General features: G+C 41.0%; 1 protein-coding gene across 3 annotated transcripts in view; it reads left to right on the top strand.

The window, feature by feature from the left end:
* The window catches only part of C3H11orf74 (chromosome 3 C11orf74 homolog), a 65,009-nt gene extending 42,821 nt beyond the window's left edge, over nt 1–22,188 (top strand). The window contains exons 5-8 of one of the 3 annotated variants that reach the window (XM_029536507.1): nt 76–142; nt 8,853–8,992; nt 16,656–16,770; nt 20,621–22,188. In XM_029536507.1, coding sequence (XP_029392367.1) covers nt 76–142; nt 8,853–8,992; nt 16,656–16,736 — 288 coding nt within the window. In that variant the 3' untranslated portion in view covers nt 16,737–16,770; nt 20,621–22,188. The remainder of the gene's footprint in view (nt 1–75; nt 143–8,852; nt 8,993–16,655; nt 16,771–20,620) is intronic. The other 2 variants (XM_029536506.1, XM_021194845.2) reach the window with 2 other exon arrangements.
* The last annotated feature ends 262 nt before the right edge of the window (nt 22,189–22,450 follow it).

Here is a 22,450-nt window from a genome sequence, read left to right as displayed (position 1 = left end):
TGTGTGTGGGAATCCATGACTGCATTGTCTTTCTGCATGGCTAATATATGCAAGATCATTTCAATCTTCTTGTAGGTAGACAACTTCATAGACTTAGAAGATGTGGACATGGAGGAAGAGAGGAAGCCCCAGATGAGCAAGGGTATGTGCTCTTCTTCTTTTCCATACAGTGTGGCCTCTTTTTAGAAACGACAAGTGATTTATGTTGGTTTGCTATTTTTAGCAATCCTTACCTTACCTCTCCTGATGTGAGAAAAACTGAGGTTGTGAAATTTCTTTTTGAAAAGCAAAAACTTTTACTCAATTGGTCAAAGACTTTTGAAACCTTTGGTTTAAGTGAAATAGAGCTGCCCTTTTGCTATCGCCCAAATTCAGATAAATTAAACTATTAAATAATAGTGTCACATACAGCTATTATAAAGTCATTGCCTTATATTTCAGAACTGTCTTAGAAATTGATATGGTTTTAAAGGAAAATGTAAAATAGCAGTTGAACATAAAATCATAAAAATACAAATATTGGTCACAAAATGAACAATAATATTCAGAATTTTACCTTTAAAATTTATGAAATATGTAAGTGAACACATAAATGCTTTTTTCTGAGTTCTTTTCTGATAATCTACTGAAAAAGGCTGTATGCTAATCCATTGATGTTCATGTAGAGGATTGCTTCCTTTCCTGGTTAGTATTTTTGTATAAGCACATGTATATTTCTTCATGGGCCCTTTGGCGTTTGAGCTGGAGAGAGCTCAGCTGATAGAGTATTTGTTCAGGGTCCTCAGCCCTATGTGACAACTGGGTGTGGTAGTCATTGGCAACATCAGCACACAAGGACTGGAAGTTCAGGTCATTCTTCAGTACAAAGCCAGTGTAAATCTGGCCTGGGACTCATGAGAACCTGTCTCCCAAAGAAGCAGGCAAACAGTAACAGTAGGGACAACAGAAAACCCTGGCTCTCTATTGGATGTGAAAGGACATCTTGAAATTGATCTTGTCCTGCTGCTACACTGTTTAGTCATAGCCTAAGTTACTGCTGTTATTGCTGTTATTGAGAGAAGAGGGTTCCTTGGAACCAGATAGACGTTAAAGTGGCTTTGGAGATTTGCTCTAGGGTAGCAACAGCTTCTCACTTGGTGGTGTAGGGCCCTGCCTTAGCTTTTTGGGCTCCTTGAATTAAGGCTTTGGGAGTTTAAAGCAATGAAAATATTTCTTCTGCTCTCCAATGTCTTACTGCTCCATTGGAGATGTTTTTCAAGTACCCATTAGCCAGAAGACTGGAAGACTTTAAAATTATTCATTTCAGGGCCATCAGAGATCAAAGGAAACTGCATCCTTCAAGGAGGGTTGGCTGACTTCATACCCCAGTCACTCTTGAGTCATTGTAAGACTTGCTTAAGAGAGAGCCAAGGCTGGTAAAGCACCCGTTTTGGTTGATTTTGAGAGTAAAACTTGCTTTAAAAAGTGCAGATTCCTATATCCTGCACCTACAAGAAAACTGAATTCATTAGTTCTTTGGTGGCATCCTGTGAACTGAATTTAGCCATCCTACGTCTGCTACTGTTTGAGGCTGATACATTGAAACTGTTGGTTCTCGTCTGTATATTAAACATTGACAAAATCAGCTTTACAGGCGAGCAGGAGAGTGCTGTGTTGGGCACTTTTGTGATGGAGTTTCTCACTTCATCACTAGCAGTAGGTCTGTACTTGCCATATGGCCTTCTGTTCTTCTGCTCTTCCTAATGGAAACTGTGGAAAGCTGAGGAGAACCTCTCTGAGGGGTGGTATTTGGCAGTTTTTATATCCCTTAGCGTTTGATACCTGCAGTGAGCTGTAGCCACAGGCAGGAGGGAGCACCTACATGGAGCACCTTCCAGAGTTGCGAATCTCCGGCTGGCCCTGATGAGTGGGCCCTTTGCTTTACTTGTTGGTTCAGCTATATTTTTTTAAAAAAAAAACAAAACAAAACTAAACTTGTTTATAATTTTTCTCAAAACAATATAATAATTTAACAATTCTTTACATAAGCACATACAATATTAGTTATTACAAGTAATATAGAAATTTCTTTCAGATTATGGGAAAATTTATGTAGTTCATGTGTAAATATTGCAACAGTTCAATTAGGAGACAGGCATCCATGGATTTTATAATACACATGATGTCTTAGAATTATCTCTCTAAGGATATTATGAAATGACTGTACAAGAAACCTATACCCCTTGTGAAGCCCATCATAATTATACAGTGTGTGTGTGTGTGTGTGTTTATGTGTATCTATATATCTATATATAGGTGTGGTATACATATATGTATATATTGAAACTGGACCTGGGTACAGTTCCCACAGGTACCATGGTAGCTCCCTGCCATCTACAACTCCCGTTCTCTTCAGGCTTTCCTGGATACCAGGTACACACTTGGTTCACAAATATGCATACAACCAAAACACACTTATATGCATAAAATAATATAATTTTCAAAATATTGTCATATACCTTTATTTATGATTTATGAATAACTAATACTCTTTTAAATGTCATGGCTCAACTTTTTAATATATAAACATAATAGTATATCATTCATTCAGCTATTCTTGAATAGGTCTAGGGGACCAGAATCCTTAGCTTTATAAGCGTAGGCCCAGGGAGCTGGCTCTCCTCCACCCCTGGCAGGGCCAATGTTGTACCTGCAAAGCCTGCAAAGGTATCTGAGAGCCTTGGCTCCAGGCTTGAAGTGTTTCTAGAGCTCTTCCCATGAAACTGACAAAATACTGCTGGAGAGTGAATGTTCTTCAGGAGCTGCAGTGATCACCTGGGCTCATTGTGTGGTTAGTGTGTATTTTTCTCAAGGTGTCTGGTTGTTCAGAACAACTAGTACAGGCATCAGAGAAATCCAGGTGGCTGTTTACAAGTCAAATGCTGAAGGCTGCCAGTGCAACATGGGATAACAGCTGTTAATTAGGGAGTCACATCGTCCTATCCCAAACATCTTTGCTTATTTGCAGGGAAATGATCAGGATTGCTTACAAGAACCTAAACAGGTATCACTAATGCTAATAGTTACTTGTAAGCCTCTAACACCATTCAAAAGTGTTGAACACCAGGCAAGTGTATCAGAAAGGAGTGGATCCCCTTCATTTGTCTCACACTGACATAAACCAACGTGGCCAGCAAATTTCGTTTTTTTTGGTTTTTTGTTTTTAAACATCAATGTTTTCTATTGTTTGTGACATTGCTTTCTTTTAATATTTTTTAAAGTATGCTTTTCAGTTACCAGCTTTACTTCCTTCTTTAAAAAGTTGAATAAAATATCTCACTAGTATCATGTTTCCAGAAACTCGATAGCAGAAGGTGTTGCATTTGGGGATAAACAGTTACCGAGGCTGAACCAAGTCTCAGTGGACTTGAATGTAGTAGTTAAGACTGTCTCCAGTGTGAAATGATGTGTGAATTGATGGTTGACAGTTGATTTAGTTCTAATCACCAAAAAGACCACCAGGGTTTCCCAATTTTCATAATGTACAATCTGGGTCACTTGAAAAGAAGAAAGAAATTAAATACTTTGTGCCAAGGTGAATATCAGTGTGTGGCCTAATTTGTATTGCACTTCAGGAATGTGAGCAGAAGGCAAATATTTATATCAGATGGGAAATGTGACATTTTTAAATAGGCAAGTTGCTCATATAATTTTGGCAGCTGGGAAGTTTACTGATTAGATTCTGTTGTTATTGTTTAAGCAACAGATTTGCCTGGGGCAACAAGGAAGCATGTTCTGTATTGTTTTTTTTTTCTACCATTGATTTTATTTATTCACTGTATCCATGATCATAAATATTCTCCAAGATTCAAGAACACAGTTCCTTTTCAGTATTTGCCTTATCATTTTGACAGCCAAGGAGTAGTGCTTTGGAGTCAGGTTTTTGGCAGAGCTCACACAATGCAGTCATATGAGTGGCCTCAGAGTAATGCTCCCTGTGAGGTTTGGTACACTGCATTCATTTGACATCAAGTTAGCTAGCACCTTTTTCTCTTTTGAATTCAGGATAGGGTAGTTAACCTGGTGATTGCCCTGCCTCAGACAAGATGGCTCAAATAGGGTAGGAAGACGGTTATTCTATTTATTCTATTTACTTTATTTATTTATTTATTTATTTATTTATTTATTTATTTATTTATTTTTGGTCTTAGTTTCAGTGTGGCTGACTGGAGAGACTGGTTTTTGGAAGTCCAGTTCTCATAATCATCCTCAGAGAGGTCCCTTACAGTGGGCGTATTTATATTGTAGTTCACTGTGTTGGATGAGAATGGGCACCGACTCCTGCTCAACAGTTGCAGCCATATTTGATGTTTAAATTAAAAAAACTGTTTCTTTTATTGAGATTATAATATAATTACATCATTTCTCCTTCCTATTTCATTCCTCCACATCCTTCCATATACTCCTCCTTGCTTTCTTTAAAATTCATGGCCTTCTTTTTCATTAATTGTTGTTATATAAATATATGTGTATATACATGTGTATATTTCTGAACACATAAGTACAACTTGTCCAGTCTGTTATACTACTTGAACGTCTGTTTTCAGGGCTGACCCTTTGGTATTTGATAGCCAGTTCTTCCCGCTCTCTGCACACTTGAGTTGCCTAAGGTTATTTGTGTAGGTAGGGTCATGGCCTCATGGTCTCTCCCGCATCTACTTTGGCATGCCTACTGTTGTTCTTGTTCTGTTTACACTTAGGAAGTGTAATAGCTTTTCCTGGTTGTCAACTTAACTATATCTGGAATGAGCTACAATCCAGCATTAAAGGGGCATCAGGAAGGCAGTGAAATGGAGCTGAATCCTGTGTTTAAGAATATTACTTTGAAACGAGGGAGTAAAGATCTTGGGGCAAGATTCCACCCAGCTAAATTTAGACCCAGGCATGGTAGTACAAGCCTTTATTCCTAGGAGGCAATTACAAGCAGATCTCCTAGTTCAAGGCCAGCCTAGAACTGAGCAAGTTCTAGGTGAAGAGAAGTTTAAATCCAGGTGTGGTAGTACACACCTTTAATCCCAGGAGACAGGCATGCAGATCTCTTAGTTCAAGGTCAATCTACAGAGCAAGATCAGGTCAGCCAAGCTTAGAGCAGGGAAGGAGTTGGAAAACAGAAAGCTAGTGATAATGTAATAGAACAAGGGTGCCATATTCCAGCAAGCAGCAGAACTTGACAGCTTTGGCCATGAGGCCCTGGCTTTAGAGTCTGGAATAGAAGGGACTACTGGGACAATTGATGCTGGTTAGCTGGAGCTAAGAAATTAGTAGTGATTAAGAAGAGACCAGCATCATTGAGATGGAATTTTCTGGGAGGTGTGTTTTGAAAGCACAAAGTAGCTGTGTTCCAGAGATAGCCAAGGTTGTACCTTGTGCTGCAGCTGTACTTGGTAATATGTAAGAGTCACACCGGTGGTACAGGTTTTGTAGGCATGAAGAGGTTGTGAAGAACAGCTGAGGCTTGGCACTGTGAGAGGCCATGGAAGGCCATTGGTGTAGGTGCAGTCAACTTGAAGATAAACTGATTTGCTGCTTAAATGTTGAGGAATATGATTTTTTATAGTTAAGCTGTTATGGTTTCTTAAGAGCTAGAAATTTTGTATGTGTAGGGAAAACAGTGAAGTTCGTAATATCTGGTAGTGTGCAGTCTCAGCTGAGGTGTTTTGGGAAGTGCCTTTGGAGACTGAGGGGTTGATGGCCTGCATGGTATTTAATGTCCACACACTCATGCAGTATGTTCTGACCACCGCTGCAGTGATGTTGCACGATACAACACAGGTGAATGTAAGGAATACCTTGGCATTTGGCTTAATTTTTGGTTATTGTTTCATAAACCTTTTTTTCTGTTGCCAGACTTTTTACAGCTCTCACATTTGGTTACATGACTCCATATAAGGTTGCAGCTCACAATCTACGCTGCTGTGGCATAAAGAGCACGACAGCCCCAAGCTTGTAGAAGATGGCACATTCCAACCAACTTTTTGATGGCTTCATTATTTACTAAAAATGTTAAGGAAGGAGACAAGTCTTTGCTTTACAGTGGTCCTCTATTCCCATTATTCTTGTTTTTATATTTGCTAACTTATTCGTCTATGAAGATGTAATTGGAAAGCCATGTTAACCAGAGGAAAAACCTACTCTCCAGTACTTATTATTGCATAAAGTAATTTTTATATTCTTCTTAAGAAGGGAATAAAATAGGGAAGCTAATTATTTCCTTCCTTCCTTCCTTCCTTCCTTCCTTCCTTCCTTCCTTCCTTCCTTCCTTCCTTCCTTTCTTCTTCTTCTTCTTCTTCTTCTTCTTCTTCTTCTTCTTCTTCTTCTTCTTCTTCTTCTTCTTCTTCTTCTTCTTCTTCNTTCTTCTTCTTCTTCTTCTTCTTCTTCTTCTTCTTCTTCTTCTTCTTCTTCTTCTTCTTCTTCTTCTTCTTCTTCTTCTTCTTCTTCTTCTCCCTTCTCCCTTCTCTCTTCTCTCTTCTCTCTTCTCTCTTCTCTCTTCTTCTTTCTTCTTCTCTCTTCTTCTTCTTTTCTAAATAATTTATCCAAGGTAAGGAAGAGTTTTCCTAATCAGATCAAGGAAAAAAAACCTAGGTATATGTGGACCGTCTTCTGGTTTCTGCTGTGGGGTTCATGGCTGTTGGGAATTTTGTGTCTTGTTTTCTGTGTGTGTACAACTCTCTCAGTAGACATACTTTGAGGCTGGAGATTCCTATTGAGGGGTTTTCACTGTAAGTACACATCACATTCATTCCCTGCTTCCGAGTATTGGTTTAGAATTCACTGTGCATAAGGTACTGTGTTGGCCTCCGACAGTATGCATTCTTGAAATCTTTCTTTACCCCAGAGAAAAGATGGCAACAATGTAAGGTGCTGAGGGGTGGAGTCCTTTTGCTTTGAAACAGTTGTTCCCATGGGTAGAATTGTTATAAAAGAAGCCATTTTTGTTGTTGTCTTGCTTTTGATGAAAACAGATTAGGGCCGTGAAGCCTCAGTAAAGGACTCACACACTTGTCCTGCCTGCCACATCTTTTGTTGGACAGAACCATAGCATAAGCCTAGAGAGCAGAGTTGATTCTCATTTCACATCAGAACTAGTGTTTGCCCCAGCAGCCACCTGGCCAGATAGATGATGTTCCTCACATTGAGAGGCATTGTCTTTATTGCTTGTTGGCAGGTCTTCAGCAGCCTTGGACCTATCCTATGCTCTTACACGAGGGAGCTCAGTGTAGGAGTTTGGCTTTGAACTTATAAGAAGGTACATTAGGAGGCCAGTTTCTCTCCTACCGTTAATGAGTTTAATAAACATGTTGCGTCTGGGCATCACATGTTTGGAAAATGCACTTAGTGCTGCTGCCTGCTCCACTCAGGAGCTACAGGTGACACTTCTTGGCCCTGAGCATAGTCATTCCATATAATGAAGCAAAATTAAATATGTGATAAAAATGTTTGTTTAACACTATTTGGCTGAGGTCTGGGCGGACTGCCGACTCTGCCTTTCTAACTGCGGGATCCCGAGTGAGATCTTTCTCAGTGTATAGAGCTCATTGCCTAGAACACAGAAAACAGGGGAGAACTATTGGGAGGGTTAACCATGCTGGCATTTGTAAAATACTGGACACATCACAGTCAGTTGTTACTATTTGTTTTATTTATGCTAGCTAACGAGATGATGTTCCAAAATTCCAGTAATTGGGCTCAGTAGGACTTCTTCCTCACTGCCTCCCAGCACAGCTCTCAGTTTCCAGATCTGATTCTGTGTTCTTTCTCTCCACAATCAAAAGCCAGCAGTGATTTATTTCTGTTGGTGTGATGGCTACGGAGGTGAAGGATGGATTTCAGGACAGTCTCAGGTTTTGAGTATTAAACCTGCATAGTTATCTTCCTACAGATGCTGCCATTGCCATTAGCCCAGGTACATGTGCTGCTAATTAATGACATCCACTGAGAACTGAATGAGGACCACCCTGGAGAAGCAGGCAATAATAGCACCTTGTTTCAAGTTACTGGCTAGGGAGGGGCTCTCACTAGCTTTTCAGGTATTCTGGAAGTTTAGACCGAGGTGAGAATGTCATGTTCTTCTATGTATCTGCTTGCTCACCTTAAAGGTCGCAAAAGTTAACTGGCATCTGTGGTACATTCATGAAGTGTCACACATGTGAAAACAAGCCAGTACAACCACCTCCAATAAATCCATGGGGACTAAGACTGGGTTTGAATTCTTGTGATTGTGCTCAACAAGCAGGAAACATGTCGTTTGCAAGTGTTGAAAATGAGTCTGTGCACTTTTCATATGACAGAGTATTTCATTTTTCTGCTGAAAGTTAAAGTACTTTCCTTCTGGCATCCTCATTTTGATATATATATATATATATATATATATATATATATATATATATATATATATATATGAACTATTGCTGCAGTGTTAGAGAATGAAGTCTGCAGTCCATTTTCTTACTCTTCACCCCCTAGGAAACCATAGGAAAATGAAAAATGAAGCAAGAGTAGCATCTTCCTGCCTTGTTTTCCTGAGCAGTAGAGTCAGGCATGGAAGGCCTATTAGCCTATTATGTCACTCCCTCAGTCCCTCCAACCTCCCGGGTGGACTATACCTTACAGCACGATAAAGGTCAAAGCACAGGTGCCGTCCATTTTATAGAAAGGGACTCCCTTGAGTCAGGGTCACAGATGAAGACAGGCATTGCTAGGGCTCAGCTTTCCCTCAGCATATCTGCCTGCTTTGATTGCCACTGGCTTTTAGGTTACTTGGGGGAGATGATGAACTTCACCAGAGATCAGCTGAAATATTTTGTATCCAACAGATTGCCTGCTACTTCCAGGTGAAGTGGAACAGGGTGTAAGCGCCAGCGTTCCTCCTTACGTTCCTTCTGTGGGCCTACCTCTCACCTCTGAGGTGAGGCCAAAGCCTGCTGTGGGAAGAACTCAGAAGCAAACCGAAGAGGTACTTTCTGGGGGGTTCCACTATGACAGTACTGGGATTTTGTTATTTCAGGGAACCCCAATACTTGCATGCTTCTGTATTTTTCCTTGGTTTGGGATAATTTAGAGTCTATGTTGCATAGTTGGTCTTATTTTCATTTATATCTGATTTATATGGAGCACTGGTGTTTGTCTATAGAAGCACGTTTTACCTCATAGTAGTTCTGCATATGAACTGCTCAGCAGATGGAAGGGCAGTTTCCTTCTCTCTTCTGGTCTGACCTGGCCATGGTTATCATTTCTGAGGTCCTATAAACCTTTGTATTACATAAGGTAAGGCCAGACTGGAAACAGAGAATCCCAGTCTGATATCTGTGCCTGAACGGAAGTAGAAGGTCATTGTAGGGGCTTCCTACAGTGAGCAGGTCTGTTCATCAGAGCTCAAAGACTCTGACTTGAATCTATTGACAACTGCTTAGTAATTGTTCCTATCTAGGCACACGGAAGGCTCAGGAATGTCACCTGTCCATAGTTTTCAAAAGAGGGAGGAACAGAATCTCTACTATAGTTTATTCTCCCCAGAGTATTACCTGAGAGCCATTTTTGCTGTCACTTTACAGCTCTTCTATAAACATTTAACAACTACACTGCAGGTGTGCTGGGAAGTCACCGCTTACCCTGTTTAATACTGGGGGTGTGTGTGTGTGTGTGTGTGTGAATACAGGAAGTCGCTAAGGACTCTTTACTAGTGCTTTCTAATAAAAACCCCTAGGGTCTCTTTTTGATTTAATCATTCAGATGCTCTGTAACTGCATATTCAGCTATGGAATCAGTCATTCAATCAGAGGTAACCTATGCATTCCGGTCTTAGACGCTCCTTTTCCATAGAGTCCTTTGGTTTACTAGTTTGAAAAGTGTACCCAGGGTGCTTGCAGGCTTGTATTGAGCTTCCAAATTGCTTACTAGACAAATCAGCCAGGACATCCACTTTCCAGTATGCTGTTTGAATTATAGATTATATGCTCTGAGCTGTAAGAAGCTAAAATTACAGGGCTTCTCCAAGCAGAAGTCTGTTTCATTTTAAGACTTGTTTATATTCTTGGCTAGTTGTGGCCATATACGTTACTGGGTCAGACACTTGGCATGGCACCTAGTACTTTAAGAAATGCAATTACTTTTAAGTCAGTTATAGTATATATATATATATATATATATATATATATATATATATGAACAGTAATAGAAATTTTCATAAATTAGTTTCAGCTAGTGGTTAAAGAAGTTTATTCTGCAATCTTTATAATAGCCAGTGAAACTCAAATTAAAATGGCAAGCTTGATACCCAAGGCTTTGCACAAAATAGGCAAGCATTCATTTTTCCCCATTTAAAAATTTATTTTAAGATTCTCATGAAATGTGTTTTTATTATATTCACCCCCAATTCTTGACTTCTCCTAATTCACCCTACCTCCTTAACCTCTCCCCCAAGATTTCATAAACTTTCACTAAATGAATCTCTACTGTGTAACAGCTGCACTGGAATGGATTACATAGCCCAGGCTGGCAGTTATCTTGCCTCAACCTCCCAAGTACTAGGATGATAGGTTAGTACCACAATAGCCTTTTTTTTTTTTTTTTTTTTTTTTTTTTTTAAAGAACTGTAAGTGTCCTAACAGAAAGTGTGAACATCTTCAAATGTTGGAGTCTGGGGTTGGAGAGATGGCTCAGCAGTTAAGACTATTCCTCCAGAGGTCCTGAGTTCAATTTCCAGCAACGACATGGCGTCTCACAATTATCTGTAATGGAATCCAGTGCCATCTTCTGGTGTGTCTGAGGACAGCTACAGTGTACTCATATAGATAATAAATAAATCTTAAAAAAAAAATAGATTGGAGTCAAATTAATATTAACAACATTGGTGGTGACAAACTCTAGAGCTGCCTAGTTTTGGCTGCCATTGGGCTCTCTGGGCTGACTCTTTGGACATAAGCTTCATTTCTGTTTGCCTTGTTTGCATTGGGGCTCATGAGGTAGCACAGGTTCGCCTTGAATGCACTCATTTTCTTGCCGATTAGCATTGAGATGACAGGTATGCATCACCGTGCCCACTTGGGAATTTTAAATCATTATTTGTTTGAGAGTCATTTTAGCACTGTCTGGCATCCTAACACTGAGCCCACTCTGCCTTGGTTTAGTAGTTCAAATCTTATCTTTAACCACATAGATCAGTAAGTTTCTAATCATCTTTTCCAGCAAGCGTCTCTCTTGTGAGGGACCACCAAGGAGCGTTTGAGGGCTGGAGCTGGTGGCTGCTTTCAGTGGCTTCAGTCTGGAAGCTGAATGTAGTCTGCTGTGAGTCCTCCTTCCTCGTAATTGCCTTTTCAGATCCCATACCTCTCTGATATGGATTGGCCTCTTTGAGCCCCTGCCCCTACCAGTTTTATTACTGGTTTATGTATGTGTATTTTCCCCTTTGAGAGAAGGGCTTTTTTTCAGATCTCTAGCTAATATTTGTCAATAAATTCTTGCCTTGATTCCCCTGATTTGATGAACTTTGGAGGTTTTGAACTGCTTTCTAGGGCAAGAAGAGTTTGCCCCACCGAGAGGGGAACTGTGGTTCCCTGGAGAGGCAGCTGTGGCAGGGTCAGGAGGGAGCTGAGAGCCTGTGCTTTCCATTTCACAGTGCGGTTTGAAACCCTTCCCCAGCAAGCTAGTTTATTTACCACACCACTCTGTTCTAGCCTGTAGCTAAATGCTACCATTATTGATTTGAGCATTAGTCTGTGTTCCTTAATTTGTCTATGTGGTATTTTGAATGAAAACGGCTCCTCCTTTAGCGGTGTCTCTGTAAGAATCAGTCATGTGAGCAATTTTAAGGAAACTCAAAGTTTCCTAATAGTACACAAATTCTATTCCCTTAGTGGTCACAAACAATTTTCAATTAGATTTGAAATTAGACATCTGAAATCCACACGTTTCTCTCAGATCCTTAGGCAAAAATAACAAGTTAATAACTTAATTCACACTTGTTTTTTTGTTTAGCAGCAGGGGACTTGGTATTGTATAACAATGATTCTTCTCTGAAAAAAGCCAGAATTTCAATTTGTAGTTGAAACTTTGGGGTCATATAACTTAAGATCCTAAAATAAACCCACCTAGAAAGAAGGCTTCCAGCTAACCCAGCAGTCAGTAGCTAGAACATGGAATGGACATGCAGCCTTACTGTATTTGAAGGGGCATCACTTGGATGGTCACAGTAATGCTTTCTGATGGTGTGACATACATACATTATTTCACTTGGAATCACATATCCCTGCTGTACTGGCTAGCTTTGTGTCAACTTGACACAGCTGGAGTTACCACAGAGAAAGGAGCTTTAGTTGGGGAAGTGCCTCCATGAGATCCAGCTGTGGGGCATTTTCTCAATTAGTGATCAAGGGTGGGGAGACCCCTTGTGGGTGGGACCATCTCTGGGCTGGTAGTCTTGGATTCTATAAGAAAGCAGGCTGAGCAAGCCAGGGGAAGCAAGCCAGTAAAGAACATCCCTCCATGGCCTCTGCATCAGCTCCTGCTCCCTGACCTGCTTGAGTTCCAGTCTTGCATCCTTTGGTGATCAAAAGCAGTATGGAAATGTAAGCCGAATAAACCCTTCCCTCCCCAACTTGCTTCTTGGTCATGATGTTTGTGCAGGAATAGAAACCCTGACTAAGACACCTGCCTTATCACTCATTTCTCCAAGTCGCTATAAGTTTATTTTACTGTAACATAAGTATCAGAATGAGCTCAGAACCAAACATAGACATGCAACAGATATTTATTAAATAAATATGTTAAACATGTTCCTTGCCACCTGCCCCAATCTCTGGATTCTTGAATAAAAGACATGTACATGCACGCGTGCAAACACACACACACACACACACACACACACACACACACACACACACAAAATCTTCTATTTTAATATGTTTTAAACATCGCAATAGGTGGACCACTCTGAAACTTCCATATTGCTAACACCTCTTCTCTGATACCCCTGTTAAAATCTATATTTCATCTTTGCTACCCTAGACCCAAATTGGGGGGTGGTGGTGGCCTGGGGCTGCTCCTCCCCAACTCTTACATGGCTGGTATTCTGTCTTCTGTAGCTCTCAAGCATGCATCTTATTCCTTCCCTGGCAATGGTGATTCTCCTCCCTCTCCTGTATTCCTTGTCGGAGAACCTCTCCTTGCCTCTGTCTCCCTGCCCAGCCACTGGCCACCAGCAACTTTATTTACCAATCAAAGCCAACTGGAGACAGGGACCCTTAGTGTCTTACATGCAGATATATAGGTTTCTGTGTAATTTTGAGAGCTCAATTAACACAAAGTAGCATTAGAACCAGTCCACAACATACACCAATTCTTACTACTAATTGGGAGCCACTTTGTTTCAGTCATATGATTGAAATCTGTCATGGTCTGAATATGACCTGTCCCCCACAGATTCATGCCTTTATCTTTAGTCCCCAAGTGGTAGTGCTATTTTGCAGGACTTGTGGAGCTTTTGGCGGTTGGGCTCTTGCTGAATGTAGTGAGTTATTGGAGGCTGCATAGTGTTTTCTCCCTGCCTGTCCTCTGCTTCCTGCTTTATGTTGATGGGAACACGCAATTGTAATATGTCCCCACATTATGCCACTAAGAGCTGGGGCTGATATTCCCTGCTGTGTTTCCTTTCTTCCCTTTGGAGTTTGCATGTTTACTTTGACATTGCTGGAAGTGTGTGATGTCTTGAATTTACAGGGGCTCATGGTTTCAAGGTTGTCTGAGTCTCAGAAGAGACTGCCCTTGAATGCTTGAGTAGTTACAGAACTGCTAGACGATGAGACTTGAAGTTGCTGCATTCATTTTACATTATAAACACAGTCATGAGCCTATGGAGGCAAGAGAAATGTCCTGGTATGAATATAAAATGAACCACGTAGATTTATGTCTGAACCCTTGGTCTACAGCTAGTGACACTGTTTTGGGAAGTTGTGGAACCTTTAAAAGGTGAAAGGAAGTGTGGTCACTGGAGGTGGACCTCTAGATTTTATAGCCTGCCCCACACCCTGTCCTCACTATGCTTCCTAGTCTATGTAGATTCAAGGAAGTCGCTGTCACATGCTTCCACCCCCATGGAGCTACCTGCTATCATACCTTCCTCACCATGATAGCTGTACCCCTTAACGCTGGAACCAAGAAACAGGCCTCCTCGTTTGGTTGATTTTGTCAGGTCTTTGCTCCCAGTGATCCGAAATGTAACTAATCCAGTGCTTTTGTCTCTTTCGACTCTCTTGACTCCTTTCCCACAATGTTTTACATGTTCACATCTCTCTTCCCACTGTTGACAAGAAGGGAACAAGAGAAGGAAATAGCCTCCTGTGCCCTGGCCTGCTCTTTGGCTGGGGTCTGTTTCTCTCCCTGTGTTCTCACTCAAATTTGTTAGTGCTTCCAGTTGAATTCCTTTCCCCTCGAGTTTCTACCCAACTTTTTCAGGGCTCTGGCTACTCTCATTTTTCTCATTCCTCTTTCAGTAAGCTGCTGCTTTGGCTTTAGTTGAGTTCCTGAAAGCATTCAGAATGAAGGTACCAGTTGTTCAGGGGCCCAGCCCAATGGTTCCTTTGTGGTATTTATGGGACATGGAGATCCATGCCTATACTGCTATGTCAGCTTTATCCTACACTCTTGCCTTACTGCCTCTCCCAGTTCTCTATTCTTTGTTTCTGAAGTTGTTGTTCTCCTCCTTTGGAGGTTTTTGTCTACCCTCTCCTAAGAAGTCAGTGTTTCCTAGGGTTCCATCCCTATACCCTGCAACTCTTCTCTCTTTGAATGCTTGAATCAATTTTCATTTAAATTCTACCTATTGCACTTATGTCTCTAAATGGGCGTGTCTACCTTCAGTTCTTTCTCCCCTCCGGCTTCAGTTTTGCCTTTTGTCTTCAGCATCTTCCAGAGATCCTCAAGTACCATGTGTTCCCTGCTGCTTTCCTTCCTGACTTTCCCCTCTGCCACTGCTGTCAATTCCCACTGACCACTGCCTGTTTTCCTTCCTACTTGGTTTTTATATCTTCCCTACCAGTGCTCCATTGTCTTGTCTCTTGCTCAGACCACTCTAGCAGGGTCTGGAAAGTCTTCAGACTCCAGATTCATCCCTCCAAATCAGTTAAACCCTCAGTTTAACCTTCAGTATGAGTCACTTAATTCTAATCTCCAAGATGACAGGCAGGCCATCCTTCTTTTTGGTGCTGTTACTACCTGTTCCATTATAGGTGTTCATGCATGAAGGGGTGCATACAAGACCAAGTATCTGCCCTGCTTTCTAAAGATTCTTTAGGGGCTTTTTATCATATCTAAGATGATGTTGCTGCCTTGCCATTCCTTATCACTGTGCCCCCTTACAGTTATGCTCAGATAATGCTGAACTTTCAGACTTGAAATGCTGAACGTTATGTTTACAGCCTGCTCATGAAAAACTATCCTGTTTGAAGATAGTTAGCCTGCTAGCCAATAAACTTTTTAAAATTTCACTTAGGTATCTAACCATCTCTGATTCCTTCCCAACCCACTCCAGATGTTTCTGTCATCCCCAGATTCTACCACTTCACAGTTCACTGTCATGATAGGTTTGTGCTGATCTAATGTGTTGGTGACTTTATGCAGGTCTTTCTTTGTGTCCTAGAGCCTCAGACAGTGGCTAAGATATGTAGGGCCATGCACATTTTGAGAAGAATAAAAACGTCTCATGACTACAGGGAGCTCTTCTCATACCTTGGGTGCTGAGCCACATTGAAGCACATCCCCCACATGGCTTCACATATTCTGAGGAGTGTTATTTTGGCATTATAAATATGAAATTATGGCCATTTTTCATTTCTTCTGTTTTTTTGTTTGAGCATTTAAGTCATTTTCTAAGAAGAGGATCTAGCAATAGCCACTATTAATAACTATTCATTTGTAAGTGACAAATATCTAAGTATATTTTTATTTTTAGGAGTTTATTATAAATAATGCTTGTATTGGCAAGTTTTTTAGCCTTCAGAAATCTATTTTTTTTAAAGAAATATATCCTTTGCTATTAATTTTAATTCAAAATTTCTGTAAAAAGTTCTCAGCACAGTGAGAATTCAACTACATGGAAAACACTTTTTTTTCCATTTAAGAGAGAATTTCTTTACCTGTAGTACCATTATGTTGGTACTTTCTGCAACAATATGGATTGGATCATATTCAATCCAATGTGGATTGGAACAATAGTCCAGCCACAATATGATTGGATCTCAGGGAAATGGGGGTATAGGTGGCACTGGAAGAGGGTATCTCTGAAGATCTAACCTGGCCATAGGAGTTAGCCCTGGTCAGGAGCTCTGAGAAGGCTAAACCATGATCCTAGTTCACTCAGACCACCTGACAAGTGGCAGACAGTGAGGTGAGGTGACATAGGGGCTGGTGTACATTCCGAAGAGGAATAATTCTTGTTTGGGCAAAATGAGACTTCTGAGGTTCATATTCTGCTCTTTGCAGTTATCCTAGTGAAGAGCTTGCCACAGGTTAGTGAGAACATTTGTTTATTTTGTCTTTTCCTTGGTCATGAAACCCTATAGACACAGGTTTTGTTGCACTCCTGTTGTGTTCCCATTATCTAATTCTTTTATTTTTGTTTTCAGCTGAAGCAAGCTTTATTTAATACTGGCCAGGAAGATGGACTGGTTGTGTACCTAACTGGGATTCCCAGAGAATGGTGCTGAATTAGGTCAGTCAGGTGTCTACAAAGGCCAAAATGTAGGTTTTGGTACTTCCCACTTGCATCCAGCTAGGGCCAAGCATATATTCTAACATACTTACTGCCTATGTACCTCATACCTTCTTGTGATCAAGCACATTTTGTACATTTGGGGCAATCAATCTTGCTTTCTGAAGTGAAAACATATGACTTATTAATTTAAATAAACAGTAGCCTTCAGCATTCTAGGGAGTAATCTGTCCTTGGGCAAGTGGGGCTTACAGATTAACTTTAGGCCTTATAGACTATGTTAATTAAATTAATTGATGTATGAAAACCCAGCTCACAGTGGGTAGCACCATTCCCTAGGTAGAACCTCCTTTGAGTGGAGAAATTGTGTTGATCAGAGATAAGCAAGCAAACAAGTAGACATGTATGCATTTATTTATTTCTGTCTACTCTTGACTCTAGATATAAGGTGGCCAAGATGCTCCAAGTTTCTTCCTTGACTTCTCCAAAATAATGGACTATAACCTGAAATTAGTAGACTAAAATAATCTCTACCTCCCAAGTTCATCCCGGTTTCTTTCTACCATCTGCCACTATTCACTCACACCATTTCTTCATCACTTCCACTTCATAAGTCTTTAGCAAATACTGGCTTTTGAGTTCTGACCTCTGCAGCCTCTAAACCCAAAACCTTTAATTAACTGGGCTTAATTTGTTTTTAAGTAAATGAAAAAATCAAGTAATTTACCAAATAGTGATTTTTTAAACAAAACAAAAATAATTATTATTATTTATACCTCACCTGCAGTCTCCTTTCCTTCCAGTCCTCCCATTCCTTCCTTCCCAACTCTCCTCTGCCACCAATATCCACTCTTGCTCTGTTTTGCTTCAGAAAAGGGCAGGCCTCCCTTGAATATCAACCAAACATGGCATATCAAGTTGCAATAACGCTAGGCACCTCCCCTCATGTTAAGGCTAGATGAGGGAAAAGGGTCTCAAAAGCAGGTAACAGGGTCAGAGACAGCCCCTGTTCCCACTGTTAGGAGTTCCATAAGAAGACCAAGATACACAACTGTCACATATGTGCAGAGGGCCTAGGTCAGTCCTGTGCAGGCTCCCTGGTTGTCAGTTTAGTCTCTGTGAGTCCCTATGAGTCCAGGTAAGTTGATTCTGTGGGTTTCCTTGTGGTATCCTTTGACCTTTCTGGCTCTTACAGTTCTTCCTCCCCACCTTGCACATAGTTCTCCAAGCTCTGCCTAATGTTTGGCTATGGGTATCTGTATCTGTTTTCATTAGATGCCAGGATGAAGCTTCTCTCAGTTGGGCTAGGCACCAGTCTATGAGTATAGCAGAATTTCCTCCTCTTTCTCTTCTTCCTACTCTTCCTTTTCTTCTTCTTCCCCCTCTTCCTCTTCTTCCTCCTCCTCTTCTTCTTCCTCCTCTTCCTCTTCTTCCTCCCTCTTTCCTTCTTCTTCTTCTTCTTCTTCTTCTTCTTCTTCTTCTTCTTCTTCCTCCTCCTCCTCCTCCTCCTTCTCTCTTTTGCCAGTTGTATTTGGCTTTGTCCTACTCTGGGCTATCTAGTATTTAGTCTCTGGGTCCTGGTCCCCCCAGGCAATGTCAGGGGCAGGTTTCCTCTTGTGGTGCCCAGTACTTAATTCTTAATAAGTGTTTATTAAGTGAACAGGTAAAGGGGAGGGGTATGGAAATGTTTATGTAGGAAGTAGGAAGAGCATGATATGGTATCAAAGGGATTTTCATAGCCAAGGGACTCATTTAATTTGAAGTAATAGGCTATCCTCCTTAGAAGGTAGATGAAGGCCAAGTGTCCACATGTGACGAGAGTGGATGGGTTCAGAGGCTCAGGGTGGGATTCTGAATCCTCTTTTGGGACATATATGAGATGTCTGCAGCTTGGTAGGTATGTAGTTACTGTTCTCTGATGAGGACATAAAGAGCTTCAAAGAACCCCTGAGACAGAATACATTTGTAGAGGTGGAGTTTCCTCTGCATATTGGCCAGGATCAGTGAGAATCAGGTGCCTACAGAGTTAAGGTAGACTATAGCCTGGTCTGCAGGCCTCAGTAATTCTTCACAGAGTTGGAGGTGGCTTAGACACTTACATTCTGGACATGACATCAAGTGTCACTGTGTGTGCATGTCTCTTTATTGGAGCCAGTCTCATCAACAGTGTTCTCTGTTACTGTGTAGTGAAGATAAAGGCAGTTACAGAAAGTCATCATGGCACATGAGTTGCTTTCCTGTGCAGGCTAATGTGCTTCCTACATGCAGCTGCTCTTCTGAATGCAGTCATGACCTTGCACGTGGCCCTGAGTACGTTTTCAGTGGTGGCTGTGGGAACTGTACAGCTTATTCAGAAAAGGTCGAGTCTCCCAAAGGACTAAGCATTGGTTGATTTTGCTTGTGGATTTTGAACAAATGTGACTTTGAAGCAGATTGTCCTGTGTTCAAAAGTGGCTATTCTTCTTTACTAGCCTTGGGCAAGTTCTGACGTCTTTCAAGGCTTCATGATTGGAAGGCCATAGGAGGTACTGGCAGGGGTGATCGAAGGATACTGTTGATACACATGTGAATCCTGATGCTGGGGCAGGCCCAGGATGGGAAATCATTTAATGGCAGCTCTTACCTTTCCTCGTCAGGAACATGGAGGAGAGGACCAGGCCTCTGGAACTTGTTGGGTGGATCATAGAGGCTGATTTTAAGGCCACAGGACAATGGTAGTCTGCTATTGGCACGTCATACCTTACTCCCTAGTAGGGTTTTCTGAACAGCTCTAATTTTCTAATTTTCTGATTTTCTGATTTTCTTTTCACTGTAGTAGCAGTGTGTGGCATTTTTCACACATGCTGCAGAAAAGCTCCTCCAGAGATCTTCCTCCATGCGAGAATGTTTAAAGCTGACACTAGCTAAAGCTTCTGTGCGTGTTTTCACTATTGTACAAGCCGTAGTTTTCAGTTATGTCTGCACCAGGTGCAGATGGCAGGTTTTTTTTTTTTCACTGTTTCTCATACCATTGGCTTTGTGTGATATTTTTCAGGGTGTGAATTAATGAGATTTAAGGCATTCTTTTCTGTTTGTTGGAACATATACTCTTTTGAAACAAACAAACAAACAAAAAACCAAACTTTCCCCCCATGCTGGAGACCAAACAGGATCTTTCATGTGTCAGGCAAATACTGTCAACTGAGGTACACCGTCAGCCCTGGGAGGTGGGCTTCGAATGGCTCATCCTTTAGAAGGTCTTTAAAACTCACAAAAATGTGTAAACACATACAAATCCCTGGCCTTTCTTGCAGCTACCCTGACTTACAGGTAAACTGTAATATATCAAAAGGGGGAAAGAGAAGGGTGTCGGACCTTTAAATTTGATCGTACATGTTTCAGTTACTCCTGATATTGGACAGGGCTTATGGGTATTATCTCAAGTATAGTAAATGTAGAATGTTTTTAATTTAAGTTTTAAAGATTACTTCCTTATAGATTTTTTTTTTTAGCTAATGGTGAAAAGGTTAGTGAAGACCTTAAGGTGTATTCTTCATAGTTTAATGGGGCATCTAGCTTTTCCATATGCCTCTATTACTGGCACTACAGTGTGGCAAAGAATGAAATGAATGTGTGCAAAGCAAACCTGCTTCTTTTCTTGGGGGTGGAATTAGTTAATGATACTCATTCAGATACAGCATGATACAAATGGGGCATATTAAGAGGCTTAAATTAGGTCAAATTGAATAATTGAATTTATTTCTTTACTTAAAAACAGCTTAATCAGCTGAGAGTGTCGAAAGTCTAAAAAAAGCTTCATTAAGTATTAATAGACTGTGTTTTCAACTCCATCTTCACTTCAGTGATCGTGTTTCTCTCTCCCTCTGGTACCTTTTACAGATACTTGGAGATGAAGTTCAGCCCTTCTTTCTTGATGAAGAATTTGATTATGACAATGTAACTCTCACTCCCAAGTTTACTGCTGGAGAGATAGCAACCATCCAAGAGTTATCCAAGCAAGAGAGATTGGGTTTCGGTACAGATGTGTGCTAACTCCATGACTGATGCCTCTGGGTTTAGTTTTATTTTGTTCACACTCAAGCGACGTTAGAATAAAGCATATGCCAAACTGATTCCCTCTGTGGAAATGTACATGGCTGTATTCATTTGTCACTGTTTATCACCAGGACACAGATTAACCAAGACTGAAGAGATCACTTTCATTTCCGCATTCTCTTCTGTCCCATGGCCGTGTCCTATGACTGGTTGGCACAATGGAAGAGGGAAATGGGGCAGGAGATAAGGGCCTCTGAATCTGCATGTGATGAAGGCACCATACAAGGACATGAGTGTGTTGTGCTGAAGATTGGCAGTGGGAGTGCGTTTATTAGAGGTGAAGGACAACCACACGCTCCAAACATTATCAGGACTAATAGAATCACATATGTATGTATGCCTCTGGTCCTGTGTGTCCAGAGTTGGTGGACGGATTGTAGTTGTGGAGAGAGTGAGCTTCACTGAAAAGGAAGGCACTGCAGAGCTGATTTTGACATCACACATGGAATTCTGGGATTTAAAAAGTTATCATTAAGTCATGTCTGATAGTCACAAAGTACAGTGAGTAGGCTCTGTCTCCAGAGTTTAAGAACAGCTAGAGAATGTAAAATGGTATCATGGGGCTGGTGAGAGGGCTCTGTAGAGTGCTTGCTAGGCAAGCCTGATGACCTTAGTTAGTCCCTGGAACCACGTAAAGGAGGACAGAGAGAAATGACTCCATAAAGCTGTCCTCAGACCAAAAGCAAGTGTACCCCCCTTCTCCTACTAATAATAAAAGATAAAAATTTAAAAATGTACCATGGAGTAGTAACTCTGCAGGCGACTCATAAGGTCACTGAGGGAATGAGTAGAGAGGGATGCAGGCACTGAAGAAGGAAGGATAAGGTGGGTAATCCGTTTGAAATAATGTTTATTATTGAAGAAATCAGTAAGTGTGCTTGGTATTCTTCCTTCTTTTAAGTAGCCTTTTCATTTTATCATCGTCTCAGGAAGCATAGTTGCCGTCCGTTCCCTTTCTCTCATCCCCTACACTTAAGCCACAGAGTGAGCTTGTTGCTGGGTTGGATTCTGTCCTATTGCTTTCCGTCTCTTGTGGTAAAAACGCTTGACATAAGAGCCACCATCTTCAATGCTTGGGCACACAGTTCAATATTGCAAACTATGTACACAATATTGTGGTGTCTCTCTAGGACTTACCCACCTGCTACCAACACCACACTCAGTTCTCCATGGCTTCTGTTTCTGAGTTCGACGGCTGGAGATACCCCATGGAAATGGACATGCATTGTCTGCCCTTTGGTGCCTCGCTTATCTCACTTATTACAGTATTCTCTGGGTTCCTTCACATGGTCGCACATGGCAGGATTTGTTCCTTCTGAATGCTGAATACATAGTAAGTATCACATCATGTACGTACACTTCTCCTTATTCATCAGTCTGAACATTTAAATTGTTTCTGTATCCTGGTTCTTGCGAGTCAAGCTGCAGTTTGTGCTTGTGTATGTATGAGGACTTGTGTGTGTTTATATTCATAGAAATGCCGCTTACAGTTTGTACAAAAGAATTCTCTCAATTTTATACTGACAGGAGATGGAGATGATGTGCATATTTATTTTTATAGAATCAGCTTTCACCATTTATGACTGAAGCCCTATTTATACTAGGAAATGGTGA

This window comes from Mus pahari, chromosome 3 (assembly GCF_900095145.1).
Source record: "Mus pahari chromosome 3, PAHARI_EIJ_v1.1, whole genome shotgun sequence".
NCBI lineage: Eukaryota > Metazoa > Chordata > Mammalia > Rodentia > Muridae > Mus > Mus pahari.
The sequence above is the reverse complement of the archived record's forward strand: the minus strand, read 5'-3'. Positions and strand labels throughout refer to the sequence as shown.